This window comes from Misgurnus anguillicaudatus, chromosome 8, assembly GCF_027580225.2.
Source record: "Misgurnus anguillicaudatus chromosome 8, ASM2758022v2, whole genome shotgun sequence".
In the NCBI taxonomy this organism is placed as follows: Eukaryota; Metazoa; Chordata; class Actinopteri; order Cypriniformes; family Cobitidae; genus Misgurnus; species Misgurnus anguillicaudatus.
Window position 1 is genome coordinate 30,617,246 of NC_073344.2, and position 19,373 is coordinate 30,636,618.

Here is a 19,373-nt window from a genome sequence, read left to right on the forward strand (position 1 = left end):
AAACAGTAAATGTAGAAGGATAACTTTCTACTATCAGACAATATTTGTTTTGGTTTCTTTAAATGGCTTTTCTTCAGTATAGTTTAATGATGCACATTCTAATAGGCTAATCACACGACGTGACAGTCACTAGGCAAACATTTCCACCTCGCGTGCGTTTTGTTTAAAATCATCGTGATGCTATAAACATGGAAATTATACGCAAATGATTTTATCCGCTAATGAGGTGAAATGTAACCGTAAACGGATCCACCGCATCCCGGCGCCCGCAGCATCATTTCAAGCATCTCGCTCAGTCTCGGCTTCATTGACGTTAATTCTAACCAATCACGTCATTCCCCCTCCTCTCTCTGCGATGTTAATGAAGAGACGGCCCAATCAGCGAGCGAGTGGGCGTTCCCCTGTGGTCATATTCAGAGTTAGAGCTGGAAATTCAGTCTTGGGAAGAGAGAGCGAGGATAAGCATCCCGACGCATCCCAGCATCCAGACTTTTACGCGTTCAGGTGCGCGCGGTGAATCACGCACAAGACGCGGGGGGACATCAGCAGTGGATTTTGTTTGTGTCTTAAGACATAGAAGGAAATGATTTTCATCACGTTTGAACTTGACTTTTCTTTGTGGGATAGTTTACGCGCGTATTTGAGCAGAACAGGTGCATCTCATATGGGCTCCTCCGGTAATGCGGAATGAGCGCACGGGACCGTTAGCGCGCGCTTACCGTGGATCACCTGATTCATCACCGAGAGCCGCATTCCGCGCGCACCGATTTTAGGAGGAAAGTTCAACGCATAAATGAAGATTGCCTAATGAATCAACATCTTTCCCCCAAACCAGCTATTTTCTGAATTGGATTTTTCCCTAGGACTAAATGACTTTAGTCTTTACAGAGCTTAAAGCATCGATACGGATATCTTCACATTAAACAGGAGTCCGTTTTTGTTTTTCTTTCCTATACTTGCCCTGATCCACGGATTTGTCACTATGCACGAGAAACGGTGACCGATTCTACCCGTATGCGCGAGCCCGAGGTAAGCAAACTGATGCTCGCATACACCCGAACGGGTCTACATGCTGAATTTAAACAGCTGCTTTATTTAAACGACACCGGTGCATCCACTGTTTCGTGCGTAATGCAATAATAATTTCAGTCTAGACGCATGAGGTTTAACTTTGAAGAGGAATGCATGAGATATTTCACGACTTGTTATTCACATCAATGTGAAATGTATTGAAATATGATGCTGAGTGCTTAACTGGCTGCATTATCTTACCAGAGCCTCTGTATGTGTGTGCGCGCGTGTGTGTGGTAAACATATTTCAGTGGTGGTTAAAACGCTTTGAAAAATAATTATTTTTAGAAATCAATGCCATTTTATTCACTCAGACGTAAGCTGCTTACAGCACAGTTTATAATTATGATTACAATGAGTTATTAGTAGCCTGTTTTGCTTGTTGAGTCTTGTTGTGTTTATATATCATGAAATACGTTGTAACATCCTAATGTTGTATTTGTAGGGTCGTGTTTGGCTGCTGTTGGTCTACAAATGTATGGCTCTGACAACACCATATGGAGACAACTGTTTGAATTAAAGCAGTGGGAACACGCATGAACTGCTGTCATGGATTTAAGGGATTTTTTCTTGTTGGCAACATTAGTTGCATGTTTTTGGTTAGATCCAACCATTGCCCAAGAGCTCATTTATCCTATTCGAGAAGAGCTACAGGAGAATGTTCTTATTGGAAATATACCAAAGGACTTGAATATCTCCCATATGAACTCTGGTACTGGGGCAAGTAGTAATCTGGTTTACCGGCTCGTCTCGAAAGCAGGGGATAACCCGCTGTTGAGAGTGATGAGCAATACGGGAGAAATCTTTACCACCTCTAATCGCATAGACAGGGAAAAACTCTGTCCCGGACCCTCATTTGAAGACAGCGAGTGCTCTTTTGAAATCGAGGTGGTCATATTACCCAATGATTATTTCAGGCTAATCAAAATAAAGATCATCGTCAAAGACACCAACGACAACGCTCCAATGTTTCCATCCCCCGTCATTAACATCTCCATTCCGGAAAACACGCTGATCAACAGCCGCTTTGCCATTCCCTCGGCCACCGATCCAGATACCGGACCCAACAGCGTCTACAAGTACGAGCTGTTGAACGGCCAGAGCGCTTTCGGCTTGGACATCGTGGAGACGCAAGAGGGAGAGAAATGGCCTCAGCTCATAGTTCAGCAGAATTTAGACAGAGAGCAGAAAGATACATATGTGATGAAAGTTAAAGTGGAGGATGGAGGGAGCCCGCAGAAATCCAGCACTGCCATTCTACAGGTAACTGTCACGGATGTCAATGATAACCGGCCTGTGTTTAAAGAGAGCCAAATCGAGGTCCACATTCCTGAGAACTCTCCCATTGGGACATCGGTAGTTCAGCTACAAGCCACGGACGCGGACGTGGGGGCCAACGCAGAAATTAAATACATGTTTGGAGCCCAAGTGTCTCCAGCCACACGCAGGCTTTTTGCTCTGAACTCCACCAGTGGACTCATAACAGTTCAAAGGCCACTGGATAGAGAGGAGACTGCTATTCATAAACTGGCAGTGCTAGCCAGCGACGGAAGTTCGAGTCCGGCACGAGCCACCGTAACTATCAACGTGACTGATGTTAATGACAATGCTCCAAACATTGACCTGAGATACATCATTGGTCCAACAAACGGTACTGTAATGCTTTCTGAAAAAGATCCGATTAACACCAAGATCGCTCTCATTACCGTATCTGACAAAGACACCGATGTTAACGGCAAGGTAATTTGTTTCATTGAAAAAGACGTTCCTTTTCACCTCAAAGCTGTTTATGACAACCAGTATTTGTTAGAAACGTCTGCGCTGCTCGATTATGAGGGAACCAAGGAGTACATTTTCAAGATCGTGGCCTCTGACTCTGGAAAGCCTAGTTTAAACCAGACTGCCCTAGTTAGAGTCAGGCTCGAGGATGAGAACGACAATCCGCCCGTTTTCACCCAGCCTGTCATTGAGCTGGCAGTGATGGAAAACAACCAACGTGACATGTTTCTGACAACCATTAGTGCCACGGATGAGGACAGTGGGAGAAACGCTGAGATCGTCTACCAGCTTGGACCCAACGCTTCCTTCTTCGACCTCGACCGCAAAACAGGGGTGCTGACCGCATCGAGAGTGTTTGATAGAGAGGATCAAGAGCGATTCCTCTTCACTGTTACTGCTAGAGACAATGGCACCAGGGCTCTGCAGAGTCAAGCTGCGGTCATAGTCACCATATTGGACGAGAATGACAACAGCCCCAAATTCACACACAACCACTTTCAGTTCTTCGTGTCGGAGAATCTGCCTAAATATAGTACAGTAGGAGTAATCACTGTCACGGATGCTGATGCTGGCGAGAACGCGGTAGTGAGACTCTCGATACTCAATGATAACGAGAACTTCATCCTTGACCCGGATTCTGGAGTCATAAAGTCCAATGTTTCTTTCGACCGAGAGCAGCAAAGCTCCTACACCTTTGACGTGAGAGCTGTGGACAATGGCAGCCCCCCATGCTCATCGGCTGCCAAGGTGACCATCAATGTCATTGACGTTAACGATAACACCCCCATTGTCATATATCCACCATCGAACACGTCTTTCAAACTGGTGCCCCTGTCTGCGATTCCAGGGTCAGTCGTGGCTGAAGTTTTTGCTGTGGATGGTGACACAGGCATGAACGCTGAGCTAAAGTACACCATTGTGAGTGGCAACAACAGAGGTCTTTTTAGAATCGACCCTGTAACTGGAAACATCACGCTGGAGGAGAAACCAATGATTGCAGACATTGGCCTACATAGGCTAGTGGTCAACATCAGCGACCTTGGCTACCCAAAATCCCTGCACACACTCGTCCTCGTTTTCCTGTACGTAAATGACACCGTTGGAAATTCCTCGTACGTATACGATCTCATTCGACGGACGATGGAAACGCCGCTGGATAGAAACATCGGCGAGAGCAGCGAAACATATCAGAACGTCGACAACCTGAAAACCATCATCGCAATTGTCACGGGCGCCATGGTGGTCATCGTGGTCATCTTCATCACTGTTCTGGTGCGCTGCCGAAACGCCTCGCAGTTCAAGGCAGCGCAGAGGAAGAAGCAGGGTGCCGAGTGGATGTCCCCCAACCAGGAGAACAAGCAGAACAAAAAGAAAAAGCGCAAAAAGAGGAAGTCGCCAAAGAGCTCCCTCCTGAACTTTGTCACCATCGAGGAGAACAAACCCGATGACGCCGCTCACGAACCCATTAACGGAACCATCAGCCTCCCAGCTGAGCTCGAGGAGCCCGGAATCGGACGTTTCGACTGGAATGCCACCCCTACTTCCACCTTCAAACCCAGCAGCCCGGACTTGGCCCGGCACTACAAATCGGCTTCGCCCCAGTCGGCCTTCCACCTAAAAGCTGACACGCCGGTGTCCGTGAAGAAACATCACGTCATACAGGAGCTGCCACTGGACAACACCTTTGTTGGAGGCTGCGACACGCTTTCCAAACGTTCGTCCACCAGTTCGGATCACTTCAGTGCCTCTGAATGCAGTTCACAAGGGGGCTTCAAGTCAAAGGGGGCACCTTTGCACACCAGACAGGTAAAAGAACACTTTTACTGGTCTATAAGTACTGCTTATAACTGCCCTGCTCAATACTGAAGTGCCTGTTATACTGTAGATTACCTGCTCCAAATTATATATATATATTTGTCATGCACTACGTAGAAATAGAAACACATCCCGTCTCCCATAGATGTTCTTGCATAATAACCAAAAAGAAGTGTATGTGTTTGATATGGAACTAGCAGACCCAAGCGAATCGCTAATGTCATCATCTTACCACATGCATACCTGTTTGTTATTCTGTCTTTATTTTTATTTTTACAATCCTCTACTTGAAACGAATACTGCATAAGCAATTGGTTTAATGGATGAGATATTTCCTTACAAAGCTAGATTCAGTTGAATTTCAGTGCTCTGTCATGGTTCAAAGATGCAATGCTCTGAGAAGTTGTGAAAGAAACATTTTTTTCTTGCCTGTCTACTTCGATCACCATTTTCCCATGTTGGCATCTAAACTCCTCTGAGGCACATAAGTTAATGGAAGACTGACTGTCATTCTTAAACAAACCAACACTCGTACGTGCAGCCACTCAAATGCATTACACCTTGTTTTATTATTTTTTATAGATCAGTTATTAGCGTACTGCTCTCTTAATTCATCTTTGACTGCAATTAATCCACTAATAGGAAAAAACAGGTGCATGCTGTCCAAACATAGTAACTTGGCACTATGGTAAATTTATCCACATGCTATACCAATAAACTGTCCCATATTTTTGTTCTCGAACAGTACTGTCTAGTCATTATTATACTCTTTGCATTATTCAAAGACATTTGCACTGTATAAGATATTTCAAGAGCAGGCAAGCACACACTGCATCTCATAGAAGTAAAGAAAAGATAAAAGAGAGAGTGGGCAGGAGGGAGGGGAATATTACCTGTAGGTGGCACTGTTGTGCTGTATGGCATCATTTGGCTATGTGCCAACATGCAGTGTGTGTCTGTAATGCATGGGGAAGATGTGGGGGGGCAGTCCCCCCTCTCTCTGTCAGTCACTCTCTTTCTCTCTCTGCATTTTCTTGCCCTTTTGTCCGTGTGCTGTGTGTTTGCGCATGTGTGTGAGCGTCTCTCTCAGTAAACAGCTCATGTTTAATGATGGACTGATTGCTAATGGCTGTTACAGATGAAGATGTATAGTATTGTGTCTAACGGAACAAAACTTACTTCATTTGTAAATCATGTTTACAACTAAGGACATCCCCCAATGTTCCCAAAGGGAGCTTTTGTCAGATTTGGGATACGCAGTTTAGTCCCTAAAGTATAGCAAAACAAACACTTGGGCAAGATTACTTATAATTTCCTTATGCAAACAAAAGCTTGTCTTATATTAATTTCCGGGCCGGATGGCATTCAGGCATTAAAGCAGAGCACACCAGATTTGACCCATATTTAAGTTACGGCACGACTCGTCCCGTTCCTCTTCCAGAAGGAAGAATTAAAGTGTGTTGGATTAAAGAGTCTGTTTGAGAAATCTTTGTTATTTGCAAGAGCCCTTGGGGCAACCGAGGCGATTCGTTACATCCAGTTTCCGCTGCCCTGTCTTAGACATGCATTGTAGGGAAAAATATGTACTTATTGTATGAAAAACAGATTATGCAATACAGCGCAATTCTTAGGGAGGGACCTCTGTAGCTTTTGTCCTACTTGGAAAGCATTCTGTTGCCCCGTACGTGTCTTTAGGATGACTCAGTGACCCAGAACAATAGTGAGCACTGTAGACGCAGAGATAGATGCCTGTCAACCCTGTAACCACACTGAGAAAAACTGTGTTCTTGCAGTCAAGACCATTTTGGTTTGCTTTCTGTGTCTCCATCTCCAGCCTTTAAAAGCCATCGACTGTGCATTTCCTCTGTAAAGCTCTTAGATGCCGGGCAGCATCCATGCGGAGTTAGTTAGCACTGAGGCACATCAGTGGCGAACTTATTATAGCACCCGAAACCTTCGCTGACAGCCATAGGGCAATTAACGCCCGGCCTTTCTGTTCGACCAGTGAACCGAAGCAGCGCAACAACAATGAACACATGCAAAGTTACCCGATAGTCGTAGCAACCATTACCAGTTGCGTTTCGCTTGGTCGAAGCACTCAAAAATGGCTGTGTAAACTGACAATTTTAGGACCAAGCCAAACGGTTGCGTCAGAAAACAGTAACTGCTACCGCCTACCATCATCTGCCTTTACGAGTACAGAGAAAACGTCACGGAAATGATATTCATTAATATTCTCCACTTTACAGGACGTTTATGTGTCTCTGCGGATGTATCATGGGGAAATTTCCGCTCTGAATCAACGTGTATGTGTGATTTCGTGCACATATTACCCAAATTGCTCAGCATCCGATTGTAAAATAATCTGAGTAGACCATTTGTTTCTCAATTGTAGTTTTTTATCACGTGTGGCAAACACACACACGGTTCAATAGCTTCTCAGGATGGAGGCACATTAAAAAGTCTATTACGAGGTGCATGGCAACATTTAGGTTATTGATTAAGCGCACACATGTAGTGTGCGAGTCTTTCCCCTCCGCAGGAAAACTCCTCAACAAGTCTGATTAATAAACGGGATGAAGAAATTAAAATTGTAGTGCTCGTAGCGTACTGCAGAGCAAAATAACAGCATACAGACATTTACAGTATTCGAGTTTTCATAGGGCTTGTGGAGAAGTTTACTCCCCATGCAGATTTTGTGGGGTAAAATCTGTCAAATGCTTTTGAATGCAATGTAACATTGCCAGTGTTAAACAAAGTTGAGAGTGCTAGATTTTTGTTGTAATAAAGAAATGCTCAAGGCGGGCGGATGAGTGTATTTCAAAAAACTGAGATTAATTAAAAAAAACTTAATTCGGCCATGGACCGTAGCTTAAGTTTGCTTAATATAATATTAATACATAAACTCTAACTGAATTGAGCAAACAAAATTTAGATGCGTCAACTTATGATTAACTAAAGTTAGCACAAACTAATATGCTTTAAATTGGTTTTTTAATCTTTTGTTGGCACATGGGAGAAATCATGGCACTAACATTTGCAACGTTTTTTTTTGCTTTTATATTTTTGAGGGCATTTTTCGGCTTTAGTTGAAAGACAGTAATGTACAGAGAGGACAGGAAAGTACAGGGTGGAGAGAGAAGAAAGGTACCAACCAAGGACGCCGAAGGTCAACCGAAAGCGCGTCTGCGCTTTGCTTTCTGATTAAAGCAACATTAAGACTCAAGCTCCATCCCAAACAAATGCTTTACTCTCCTAAAACCATGAACATAACAGAAACTCATTTAAATAAATACACGTTGTCCTGGTTTCACAGACAAGGCTTAGAACAAGCCAAGACTAGGCCTTAGTTAAATTAAGATGTTTAAGTAAAAAGATGTTACTGGTGTGTTTCTTAAGACAAAGCAATGGCACTGGCATATTTTTAGATCTGTCAGTGCAAGTTATTTTCAGTTGAGACATGTGTCTTAGTCTAGGACTAGGCTTAGGCCTTGTCTGTGAAACCAGGGATTTAAGGAATATTGGGATGTTTTAACACATGGTTGGGTCAAATATGGACAAACCCAACAGTTAGGTTATAAATAACCCAACATGATCTCAAAGTTCCATGGTATAGTCACAGAATATTTTGTCACGGACCTCCGCATTTTTCTGTGCCCGTGCCACGGACTTTCTTTTCCGTGTCAGTTTCACGTATTGGTTACTCAATAGTTTTTCCTATTTTTAAACATTTCGCGTAGGTTTGGGGTTAGTTTTGGAGTTTTGGTTTTAGAATTTCACTTTTTTTACGGATTTTAAACAATTGTCCCCTGACCTTAGGGTTAGAGTTAGGTTTGGGTTAGGACGTCATTTTATGTTACAGAAAGTCGTTCTAACCCCAAACAGACGCGAAAATGGTAAGAAAGTGGGAAAAACAACCAGTGCGTGAAGCTGACGCGGGGGGGAGGGTCCGTGGTGCGGGCGCGGAGGGATTCGGAGATCCGTGGCAATGACACAGATAAATTAGCAAAATATTCCATGACTATAACACGTAAATTCGTGAAATCAAGTTAAAATAACCCTATGTTGAGTTATTGTTACCCAATCAACCCAGCATTTTTTAAAATACAATAATTAAGCATTAATCAGTCTCTACTTTTTCTCATATAGCACTTTATTTCTATATTTACTTCATTATCAAGTCACACGCAAGGCATGATGGGAACTCCAAATACACTGCCTAGTTTCAGCAATGCTATTTTAACAATACAAAAATCTTTAAGGTAATCTCAACTCAAATCAACTAAGTTGATTTCAAACAGATTGAGAATTAAGTTTACTTTTTTCAGTAACTACACCCTATAAAATGTTGCGTTGTTTCAACTCATATTTGGGGAACAACGGCCCAGTATAGGGTTAATTAAAACCCAACAGTTGGGTTTGTCCAAATTTGACCCAACTATGGGTTAAAACAACCAAGGCTTTGTTTTCGAGTGTATGTTGTAGTAAATTGTTTTTTGACATAGTGACTCCGTGGACAAGTGTCCATATATTAAGTATAGTAGTCAACATTTGAAGTGGATCAAAAACATTCATCAAATTTGTCCTAAAACAAGAACGGGTATTGGATATTGGTTTTAAGAAAACTTTTAGGAAAGGTTTTGATCCACTTCAAATGTTGACTAGTGTATATCGCATATAAGAGGCATACATGACTCATATATACATTTTAAAAGGATAGTTTACCCAACAATGAGAATTTTGTCATCATTTCCTCACCCTCATGTTGTTTTAAACCTGTATGAGTTTCTTTAAGATATTTTGATAAATGATGGTAAACACGGTTGACGGGACCCATTGACTTCCACAGTAGGAAAAAGAAATACTATGGAAGTCAGTATTTTAATTTTTGGGTGAACTATGCCTTTAAGAACTATAGATTTTTACAAAGCCTTATTTATTAGTATCTATCTGTATCTACAATATCTATGTATCTTATTTATCTTTATCACTGATGTGAGCCTTGCTTTGAGCGTCTTGCTCATTCCAAAGTGTGCCGTTCGGATTAGGAAGCAATTCCGTGGAACAGTTTTTAGAGACCCGATGACTGTTTTCTCTAATCTGGCAAAGCCGAGCGCAGTCAGGTCTTTCCCACTCTCGCATAATAGAAAGAATCCATACGCGCAGTCTTTTCTGGCATTGGGCTAAGACAAAACCAGGGTGAAACAAAAGTGCCTAGCTGCTGACTTGAATCGCAACATTATATCTTAAGAGATTACGCATGCAGCAGGCTCGCTCTCAGCGAAAACTCTGCCATATGTGTGCTAAACAAAGGTTACCAGCGAGTGCAGGGAGCGCATAATATGAGGGATGTGGAGATGTGTGTATATGTGTTCAAACCTCTCGAGTGGCTTTATGCTTCAATGAATGGACGTCCTTATGCAAACGGTAGTAGCTCGAGACAGTACAAGGGAGGATTGTAATAGACTCGGCATTGTGATGGTGAAGGGCCGAGAGGGAGTAGTTTTTTTCTCCACAGGTTCATTTACCACATTAATAAGGGATTAGCATGGACGGGGCTCCCAGGATTGGGGCCTGAAGTTTGAGAAGATTAATGGACTGTGACATTATTGCACCTGAGGGGGACGTCTGTTGCGATATCTGGCACGTTGAGTTGATGGAGGCGCTCCATTGGGCCCAAGAAAGAGATTTCACCGGCGAACGACACCCGCGGCAGCCTCGCGTTGTCTTGCATAAAGAGCGTATGAGATTGGCCACGTGTTTTTGGACTCCTCTTCAGCTAGTTTACTGACAGACTGGATTAAGTGATTTGGAAACTGATGAGAATTGCATTAGGCTGGCATAACATTTTGTTATTTAAACTAGTTTGTGTGCGAATGATGAATGGGAAGGGATTTTCTTTTTTACAGAATACATTGAGACCATTGGGGAAACCAAACTGACAAAAGGCAGATACCGATTGTGTAAAATCAAAAGTGCTTATTTTGAAATGGTTAGTAGATTTTTTCCAGTCTGGATCACAAGTTTTTGTGCACACACTGTAGGTACAGCTTACAATGCACAGAAATACAATAAAAGTAATAATAGTATATACATTCAATACATACATAACCTTCAGTTCCAAGGTCAGTCTGTTCCTCTTCATTTCAGCTAATCAACAGACTTAAACCCTGAGAACCCAAAGTTCATAAATATTTTTTAAAAGAAAGACCAAACCCGAGAAAAACCCAACAAAATTAGACTAGGGTGACCATGCGTGCCATTCTTCGCGGGCGCGTCCTGTCCGGGATTTCGGGTGCGTCTTCCGGAGGTCGTATTTGTTGACCGCATACGCCATTTAGTTAAAAACATAAGACATACAATCGTAGTTTCATTCTTACCTTAAATGTAATGGTTGCTTTTCTGTAATAATAATAATAATCCTCTATGACGTATGCGGTCGACAGGTGCGGGTTCCGGAGGGTGCGCCCGGGGTCCTGGACGGGGCGCGTCGGGGAGGAGTGGCACGTGTGGTCACCCTAAATTAGACCCAAGTCTAACTAAAGAGGTTGGTAGGCGCACAGGGTTTAAAACCAGCGAGTGTGTTGTTCCCGCTCCTTGTCATGCAGGAAATTTTACACAGGATTAATGCCATCAGTTTTAAGAAGGTTGCGGTCGTGACAGTGTTGCCCTTAGGTTGCGTTCACACCAGCTGCGGTAGAGGCGCCAAGCGCAAGTGATTTCAATTTTAAGTCAATGAAAAGACGCGTTTATGCGCATCTGGAGGTCTCGCGGGTGATAGACACGAATCTGCCTCATTCGCGCGCCTAGTTCACGTGAATGACGAGAATTGAGCATTGTCACGAAAAAACGCTCTGGTTGAAAAATTGCACTGCGTTAACCAATCAGGAGCTTGCTCTAGTAGTGATGTGATTACAGGAAGTGAGCAGAGTGCAGAAGCCTCTCCCATGACGTGAATTTCCACGTGAATGCCTCGAATGACTAGAATATACGTGCGGCTTTCACACGCGAATGAAGCGAGTAAACTCAAAATGTTCAAGCGTCCAACTACGTGCGAATAGCGCGTTTTTGCCGCCTCTACCGCATTTGGTGTAAATCCAGCATTAGAGTAAATCAGCCTCTTTCTTGTCCACCAATCAAGTGGCTTGTCATAAATGAGTATAAAATAAACAGTTACATAAAAGCAAATAAATAAAACTATTGCCCCGCCCCCGATACTATCGTGTATTGGAGATCTCACAAGTTTGATGATAAGACGATCTTACAATAGGGCATATCGCCCAACACTACTGACAACGACACCAAGGTAACCCCCTATAGAAGAGAAGGGGAGGGGCTTGGAAAAGGACATTGATGCACACACACGAGATAGTGCCAGTCTTCTGGGGTCCGTTCGGCAAAAACACATTCATTTTAAATTACCCGAGACCCGATGACGTTAATATTACACCCGACCCGTGTCCGAGGCACACATGCAACTTTGAAACCTTGTCTAACTTTTATGAAACTAGGGTCGGACCTTGGGTTTTCAGATCTAAGTGGACCCGTGAAGACCTCTATAACAAACCGCCTCACCTCTCAAAACAGGCTATTGGCTTCACAAATTGTGGACCGGTTGCCAGAGTAAAACCTTCATCTTTTGTCCCTGAAAGGCTCAACCTGTGAAGTTGAATGTGAACCCACTCTGTCTAAAGTACTTTACAGTTATAGCCCATGTTGGGGCCGAACTGTCAAGGCTTACGGTGGCGCACTGATGGAAGGCAGGCGATTTTTTTAGGCAGGCTGTGCAAAGAATGAAACGTTGCCTCAGGACGGTAAAGCTTGTGTGAAACTCCACAATACAGAGAATAAACTGTAAGTTAAGCTGGAAGAAACTCCATGTGGGATGGGATGCTGGCAGAAGTTTTTCTTTTTTAAGTTTAAGACTTCTATACAGTAGATACGCAGAGACATATAGAAAATGTCAATGGAGAAAATTCGAGCAAGAACTCTTTCTTTCTCTGTCTCTCTCTCTCTCTCTCTCCTCTCTCTCTGCATGAACAATGTACTGTAGTACTGATATTTTTCTGAGCACTCGTAACCCGTGAGGGGGAGTTTTTTATTTCTTTCCAAAAAATACCAGCAGGCCATTGGCAAATTACCAGGATTGTGAAGACATTCAGATATTTGTTAGAGTTTTTCCATCATTGCCATGATCATCAAAGAGTAAAACCAATTTAATGTGACTATAGTAACCTACAGTGGCCCCCCAAAAATATTTGGACACTTAAAACAATGTGATATTTCACAAGATGTGAAAAATGTTTAGATGGCACTAATCTGTTTCACAGAGTTAACGCTCTATAAAATAAAGGTATTAAACATGCATTTTAGTTTGGGACTAGGATAAGCCCTCTCCGGGAAACCGCCCCATCTATTTTTTTACTATTTAAAGGAACACGCCGACTTTTTGAGATTTTAGCTTATTCACCGTATCCCCCAGAGTAAGATAAGTCCATACATACCTTTTTCATCTCTGTGTGTCCCGTAACTCTGACGCACCCACCGAAGTGCTTTGCCTTCTGAGAATATAGTTTCCAGTATGTATACGGTTAAAAGATGGCTGTGTCTCATATGACCTTGTTATTTGTACACGCTGTGACTATACAAATCACAACATATAAATAGAAAAATGTTGGCATTATTTTGTCACTTACTGGGAGCAGTATGCTAGCTGGAGCCATTTACTTTCAGTCTTTGTGCTAAGCTAGGCTAGCGGTGGGTGCGTCAGATTTACGACACACGGAGATGAAGGGGTTTGTTTGGACGTATCGGACTCTGAGGGATACGGTGAATAAACTTAAGCGTGTTCCTTTAAAACTTAGTTTTGTAAAATGTTAAAAAGTTACTTGTTTTCATTTTTCTGTGATCATTTGTTAGGAGTTGTAAAGCTGCAATCCATATCTTTTTATTTTTTGATAAAATATACGCTTGTTCCTTACCTTTACCCATGTGTTCTCAAACTGTGGGACACGAGATGGTGCCCCAGTTTTATGACATTTAATAAAATACATTAATTTATTAGAAATTTTGTGTAATTAAACCTATAAAAAATATAGTTACTAACAAGGGGGAAGGGAGGCAAGCCAAAAAGTTTGAGAACCATACCTGATTTGCAACTCTAAACTTATGGTATGGATTTATAATTTGATCGGTTGTGATGATTTTGTGCAAAATGTTCCATGTCATTTGACTTTAGCATAAAAATAAGAGCATAATCTGTAATTTTTGGTTTTAACACAGGTGGCGATAGAGAGGCAAACATTAAGGATTGCAGCTTGGACTGCATAATGATTAATTGCAACTAACTGTTTGCAGAATAGAGGTTTTTGTTTGCATCATTTATGTGTGTGTACTGTGTATAATAATTACATAAATTATATAAAAATAAATAATTATTATATTAATATATTTTTTATTTTTTTAAATTATACATGTATACACAGTTCACACACATATATGATGTAGGCAAGGACTTTTGTTTTGCAAATGATTAGTTGCGATTAATGCCCTTATTGCTGCTTTAACTGACCACTTTTACAGAATATTTTAGGTTTTAGGGTTTTGAGGAACTTTCATTTAATTTAGTTGTGCAGTGTACCTTTTTATTCTGGGTGGCAGCTCATCATTCTTCATAATTTCATCTCATAAAGGGAAATGGCTGATGAAAGATGACTCCGGTACTCGCTCCGTGATTTCCGAAAGTCTAGATAAAGAAATCTGAAATATTTCTTTTTATATCCATACTCTCATTATTTTGATATAAACACTGCATGTACAACACATCCTTTTGGCAGAAGTCTTCAGTTTTTACAACTTACACCTTTATGTATTTTGCTGAAAAATTGACATACAGTGCATTCATGGTATACATTTTATTAGTTTGTGTTTTCCCTAAGCGACTTTTGCGTCGCTAATGCAATGCTGTACCAACTGAGCCACAGAAACACGCAATGTTGATTAAAAGCGAAACGCAAGGAGGCACAAGAATGCATTTGTGTAACTTCTACATAACTCAGTTTGAAATGGCTAAAGTAGATAAGCTGGAAGAAAATGTTTCTTGACATGTTTGTGATGTTGTGGACACATGTTTAATAACGCTGTTGTATTATCACCTGAGGTGCACCAATTCATCCTGACATGACATTTTTGAAACACATACCTCATATATATCACCTTACTCTTAAACATGAAGGTTCCAATTAAAACCAAAAGGGCTCCAATGGAGGATCTGTTTACCATCCTCATTAAAAACCAAACAAAACAGTCTGAAGGACCTACAATGAAACCACAAAACATTTGATATTCAACCATACAGTATAATGCTTTACAAGAAGAGGGTTCATTGATAAACCTTAAGACCCATAGTAGAACCTTCATTTTTATGAGTTTAAACATCTCACCGTGCTGTTTCTCTGACATGATGTCATCAAAATAAATAAATAAATAAAAAAGGTTGAAGAAGGCATCCTGTCAGATCCCAGCACCTCCCTTTCTCTTCAGATTAATTACTTTGATTACCGTAATCTGTAGTGAACTCCTGTTCCACCCCTCCACTGCGCTCACCATAATTTATAATGTACATAAAAAATGTTTTATGTAAATTGACCTCCTGGTAATCTTGCTTAATGTGCTGTGTTATTCTATAATGGACTGTTGTGCATATTTTCCTGTATATTTTCCTCCGCTTGTTTTAATGGATTTCTTAAATGCAATCTGTACACAGCTTAAGTGATCTTTGATGATTATTATTTTTAATTTATTTTTTGCTTTCTTTTCTGCTGAGCATTGTTGGAAAAGTGGTATTTTACCTTTTAAATTTCATAATAAATGTTGAAAAGTGATGTTTTACTTGTTTATTGCTCACGACACAAAGGAGTCATCACTTTTACAATGAGAGGTGTTATTGCAGATAGAAGCATAAAACGCTATTCACTTAAAGTCACCATGAAAATGAAATGAAAAAATAATTCGTTTTTTGTGGAATACTGCAGTGTTTTTTTATAAATTACTTATCTGTGTGGTTCATTTTCAATATATATTTATTAATATATATGCGCCTTTATAATCTTTAATCAAAAATGTTAACCTCCTTCCTTCCCCAAAATTACCTCTATTCACTTCCTGTCACGAGGAATGGCGGAGAAGTATTTTTGCCTGGATTGCGGCAATTAGCGATTAGCATTTAGCAACATGGGCCAACTTTCATCGATCCGATCAGTTCTCGTCGATAGAGAAAATCAAATCTCGCCCTACATTTTTTCTCATTTGAGAAGCCGTTTTACTCAAATATACGTCACGATACAGAAAAGAAGACAATCGCTACTTCTGTTTCATGGTGACTTTAAAGCCAACATTTTGATCATACAGGTGTAGAGTTTATCTTACTAGTGTGCATCACACAAAATGTAGAAAATATTTTAAATCAGATCTTCACCATGTTACATTTTAAAACAACACGTATAACAAAACTTAAAACTTGTTAAACTCATGGGTAGGTATGGGTAGGTTTCTTCAAAAATACCAAATTTTGAGCAAAATGCCGAGAAAATTGCATTTTTGTAAAGGAAATGTAAAATTTATAAAATTGGTTTTTGCCTAATTTTGTATAAATTGGGTAAGAGCAGAGCCGGCGCCAGACCAGGGGTGCATGTGGTTTCCAATGGGGGGGGGTGCATGCAATTAGCAACAATAACAAGGCATTAAAACAACAAATACAGTACAAGCACACACTCATACAACCGGTACAGATTGTCAGCTCATTTCCTGTATAAAGTGCAGAAGATCACAAACTATGCGCAAAAGTTAAACTATTTTGAACTTTCACCGCGGCGTGAGCGCAAGCTGCACTGCGCTAGCACTTTGCTCGACGCAACAACAAACTGCCCTTGCGCGGCGCAAGCCATTGAAATGAATGGGTTTCATAGCGCAGCGCACACCGCGTCCTAAAAGCCGCTTTACCATAATCACGTCGTAATTCTGTTAACGGTCTATAGCCACACTTCACATTTAAGCTTACGTAAATTAAAACAATGCTAACTTACCTTTAAAAAAGCTGAAGCCATCGTGTACGAACATTAAACTTAACTTAAAACAGTGTCCTGTAGATTTGAAAATTCCACCTCAACCTCTAATCTCCGAGTTTGAGCCAATCGGTGTTTGCATGTAGTCAGACGGAGCAGGCGGTGCTGGTTCGTTTTAAATGTTCTAATATCCATATTTTACACGATCCATAAAATGCAGCGAAAAAACATGTTGCTAGTATCAAGTCACAAATATGCTAAAGACGCAAAGACGCATGAGACGCCACAATAGAACAGAAGAAAAACTGGTCTATTTTAATTAAAGAAAACATATATCAACTATATTTTCCTCATTTGATTACATTAAAAGTCATGAAACATTTAATGTTTAATTTATTTTAATTATTCTTGATATATATTAAATTAATAAAAAACTCTGTAGGGGGGCACAACAACCTGTTTGGGGGGGCACGGCCCGCGAATGCCCCCCCCCCCTTGACGATGGCCCTTGGTAAGAGCGACATCTATTGGATAATAGCGTAATTACAAATTACCGTAAAAACTCATCAGGAAAATGTCAATGGCAGGGATATGTTTTCTCTTAATTGACGAGATAACTCATCAATGGCGGGGAAATTTAAGCCGCATGGTGATACTGTGAATTGCAACCAACAGCTCACTCCTCAATTTCAAAACGCATGTGGTAGCCACCACAGGACAAATATGTTGTCGTCTGAGGCAAAATAGGGATGAAATGCGCTTTACGGATCAGTTTGTCTGTTTAGAGTTACTGTAGAAACATGACGCCGACTTCCATGTAAGGGGACCTGAGGGGTATGTAGATAAAAACGGCTCATCCTAAGGTAATAAAAACAATACCGTTCATTATGTAAGGTCTTTATACACCACTGATAATATAATATATTGCATTTCTGTTGAAATCCTTCTAAAAGTAAAACAATGCACCTTAAAACTAAACATAAGTTTATTAATAGTAAAAAAAAGACTAACAAGTATATAAAGAAAACTTTTGTTAATTTTAAGATACAGACATGGGTGTAATTCTAAGTAAATCAATACGAGTTACTGATGTAGACTTGTGAAGTTATAATGTATGGCATACAGCTGATTGTGTAGCCTGCAGCGCTGTTGTCCTTGAGATGTATGTGCTGTTAGATTTACTTTAGAAGTTCAAACAATGCATTTATACTTATCAGGTTCAATCGAACTGAAAATTGAAGGATAAAAGGTTTGAAGTAGGTATAACTGTGAAAAGCACTCGCTTACAAAAGCTCATCTTACAAATTTGTTGCCTGTAGCTTTAGCACAGTGAAAATGTGAGCTGTTTAAAATCTCTCTGATAGATACGAAAGAAGAAAAACCCTGAAGCTCCACGCTAGACTTGAATTTCAAGGTTTAAAAATAGTAGAAAAGTATGAGCTTTAAAGTAAATCACAGTCAAGGGCAGAAGTATAAGACAAGGATTATGGGAAGAATACATTTTTTTCATTTAGTATTAAAGATAAAACTTTGTGCACCTTTATGTTAAACAATAAAATGTGTGATTCAAAAGTTAAAGGGATTGTTTACTTAAAAATGAACCCATTTAACCCAACATTGGGTCAATTTTAAGATTGATGAGGGTAAGTAAGAATTTTTATTTTTGGGTGAACTATCCCTTTAAAAGGGTTGAATGTTTATACACTACTACATGACCACATGTATGTGAACTATCATTATCTAACCACTGACTATTCTACTGATGACAAATGATACATAATGACATAGAGGACGGTGTAAAGGGGCGGTCACACTACGCTGTCCATTCATACCCATGCGATATTGTGCAAAATACATCAGACCGAAAACTCTTACCTTCACATTTGTATCGCATAGAGATATGTGACCAATAGAAAATCGGTACGCCACAACCATAGACTGTAAAAAATATGGACGTAGTGTCCGTGACATCACCCATAGGTTTGTGGAGAGCTTTTTTGAAGCCAATAGTTAGCGGGGCCTGCTTTCGCCATCTTGCCAGTGTGTCACCGCGCATCACTCGCTGATAACAAAAAAATGGGTAGAGAGGCGGGACGTGGGTGAAGCTGAGATGTGACGGCAGTTCACTCGTGACTCAAGTGGCCACGCCCTTAATTATGCAGAACTTTAGAGCCTCATTTACATTAGCAGTGACTAGTGAATGAGGCTTTAAAGCCTTTTTAACTCTTTCCCCGCCAGCGTTTTAAAAAAAGTTGCAAGCCAGCGCCAGCATTTTTCATGATTTTCACAAAAGTTTAATGCCTTCCAGAAAATGTTCTTCTTTAAATATATAAACAAACAATATATCAGATGAAAGAACATACCCTCTGCTTTAAAAAAAAAACTTTTCATCCTACCTTCATTAGTTCTCTTGTAATCACCTCTCAAACATGGGTAGGTTTCTTCAAAAACACCCAATTTTGAGCAAAAAGCTGAGATAATTCAATTTTTGCGAAGGACTTTTGATAGAGATCAGATGCAGAGCGATCTTTAAAACATACAGGGAGTTCTTTCTCTTTCACGTGAGGCGCTACTTCCAGGTTGTATAAGTTGCGGAAGTGCGCCACCTGGTGGATAATAGCGGTATTGCGGAAAGACGGAAAATCT

General features: G+C 40.7%; 1 protein-coding gene across 1 annotated transcript in view; it reads left to right on the forward strand.

Annotated features, from left to right (window-relative positions):
* The first annotated feature begins 447 nt into the window (after window positions 1–447).
* LOC129450441 (protocadherin-9) overlaps window positions 448–19,373 on the forward strand; it is a 348,752-nt gene continuing 329,826 nt past the window's right edge. Inside the window, exons 1-2 of the mRNA XM_073870700.1 lie at window positions 448–1,029; window positions 1,517–4,656. Coding sequence (XP_073726801.1) covers window positions 1,621–4,656 — 3,036 coding nt within the window. The 5' untranslated portion in view covers window positions 448–1,029; window positions 1,517–1,620. The remainder of the gene's footprint in view (window positions 1,030–1,516; window positions 4,657–19,373) is intronic.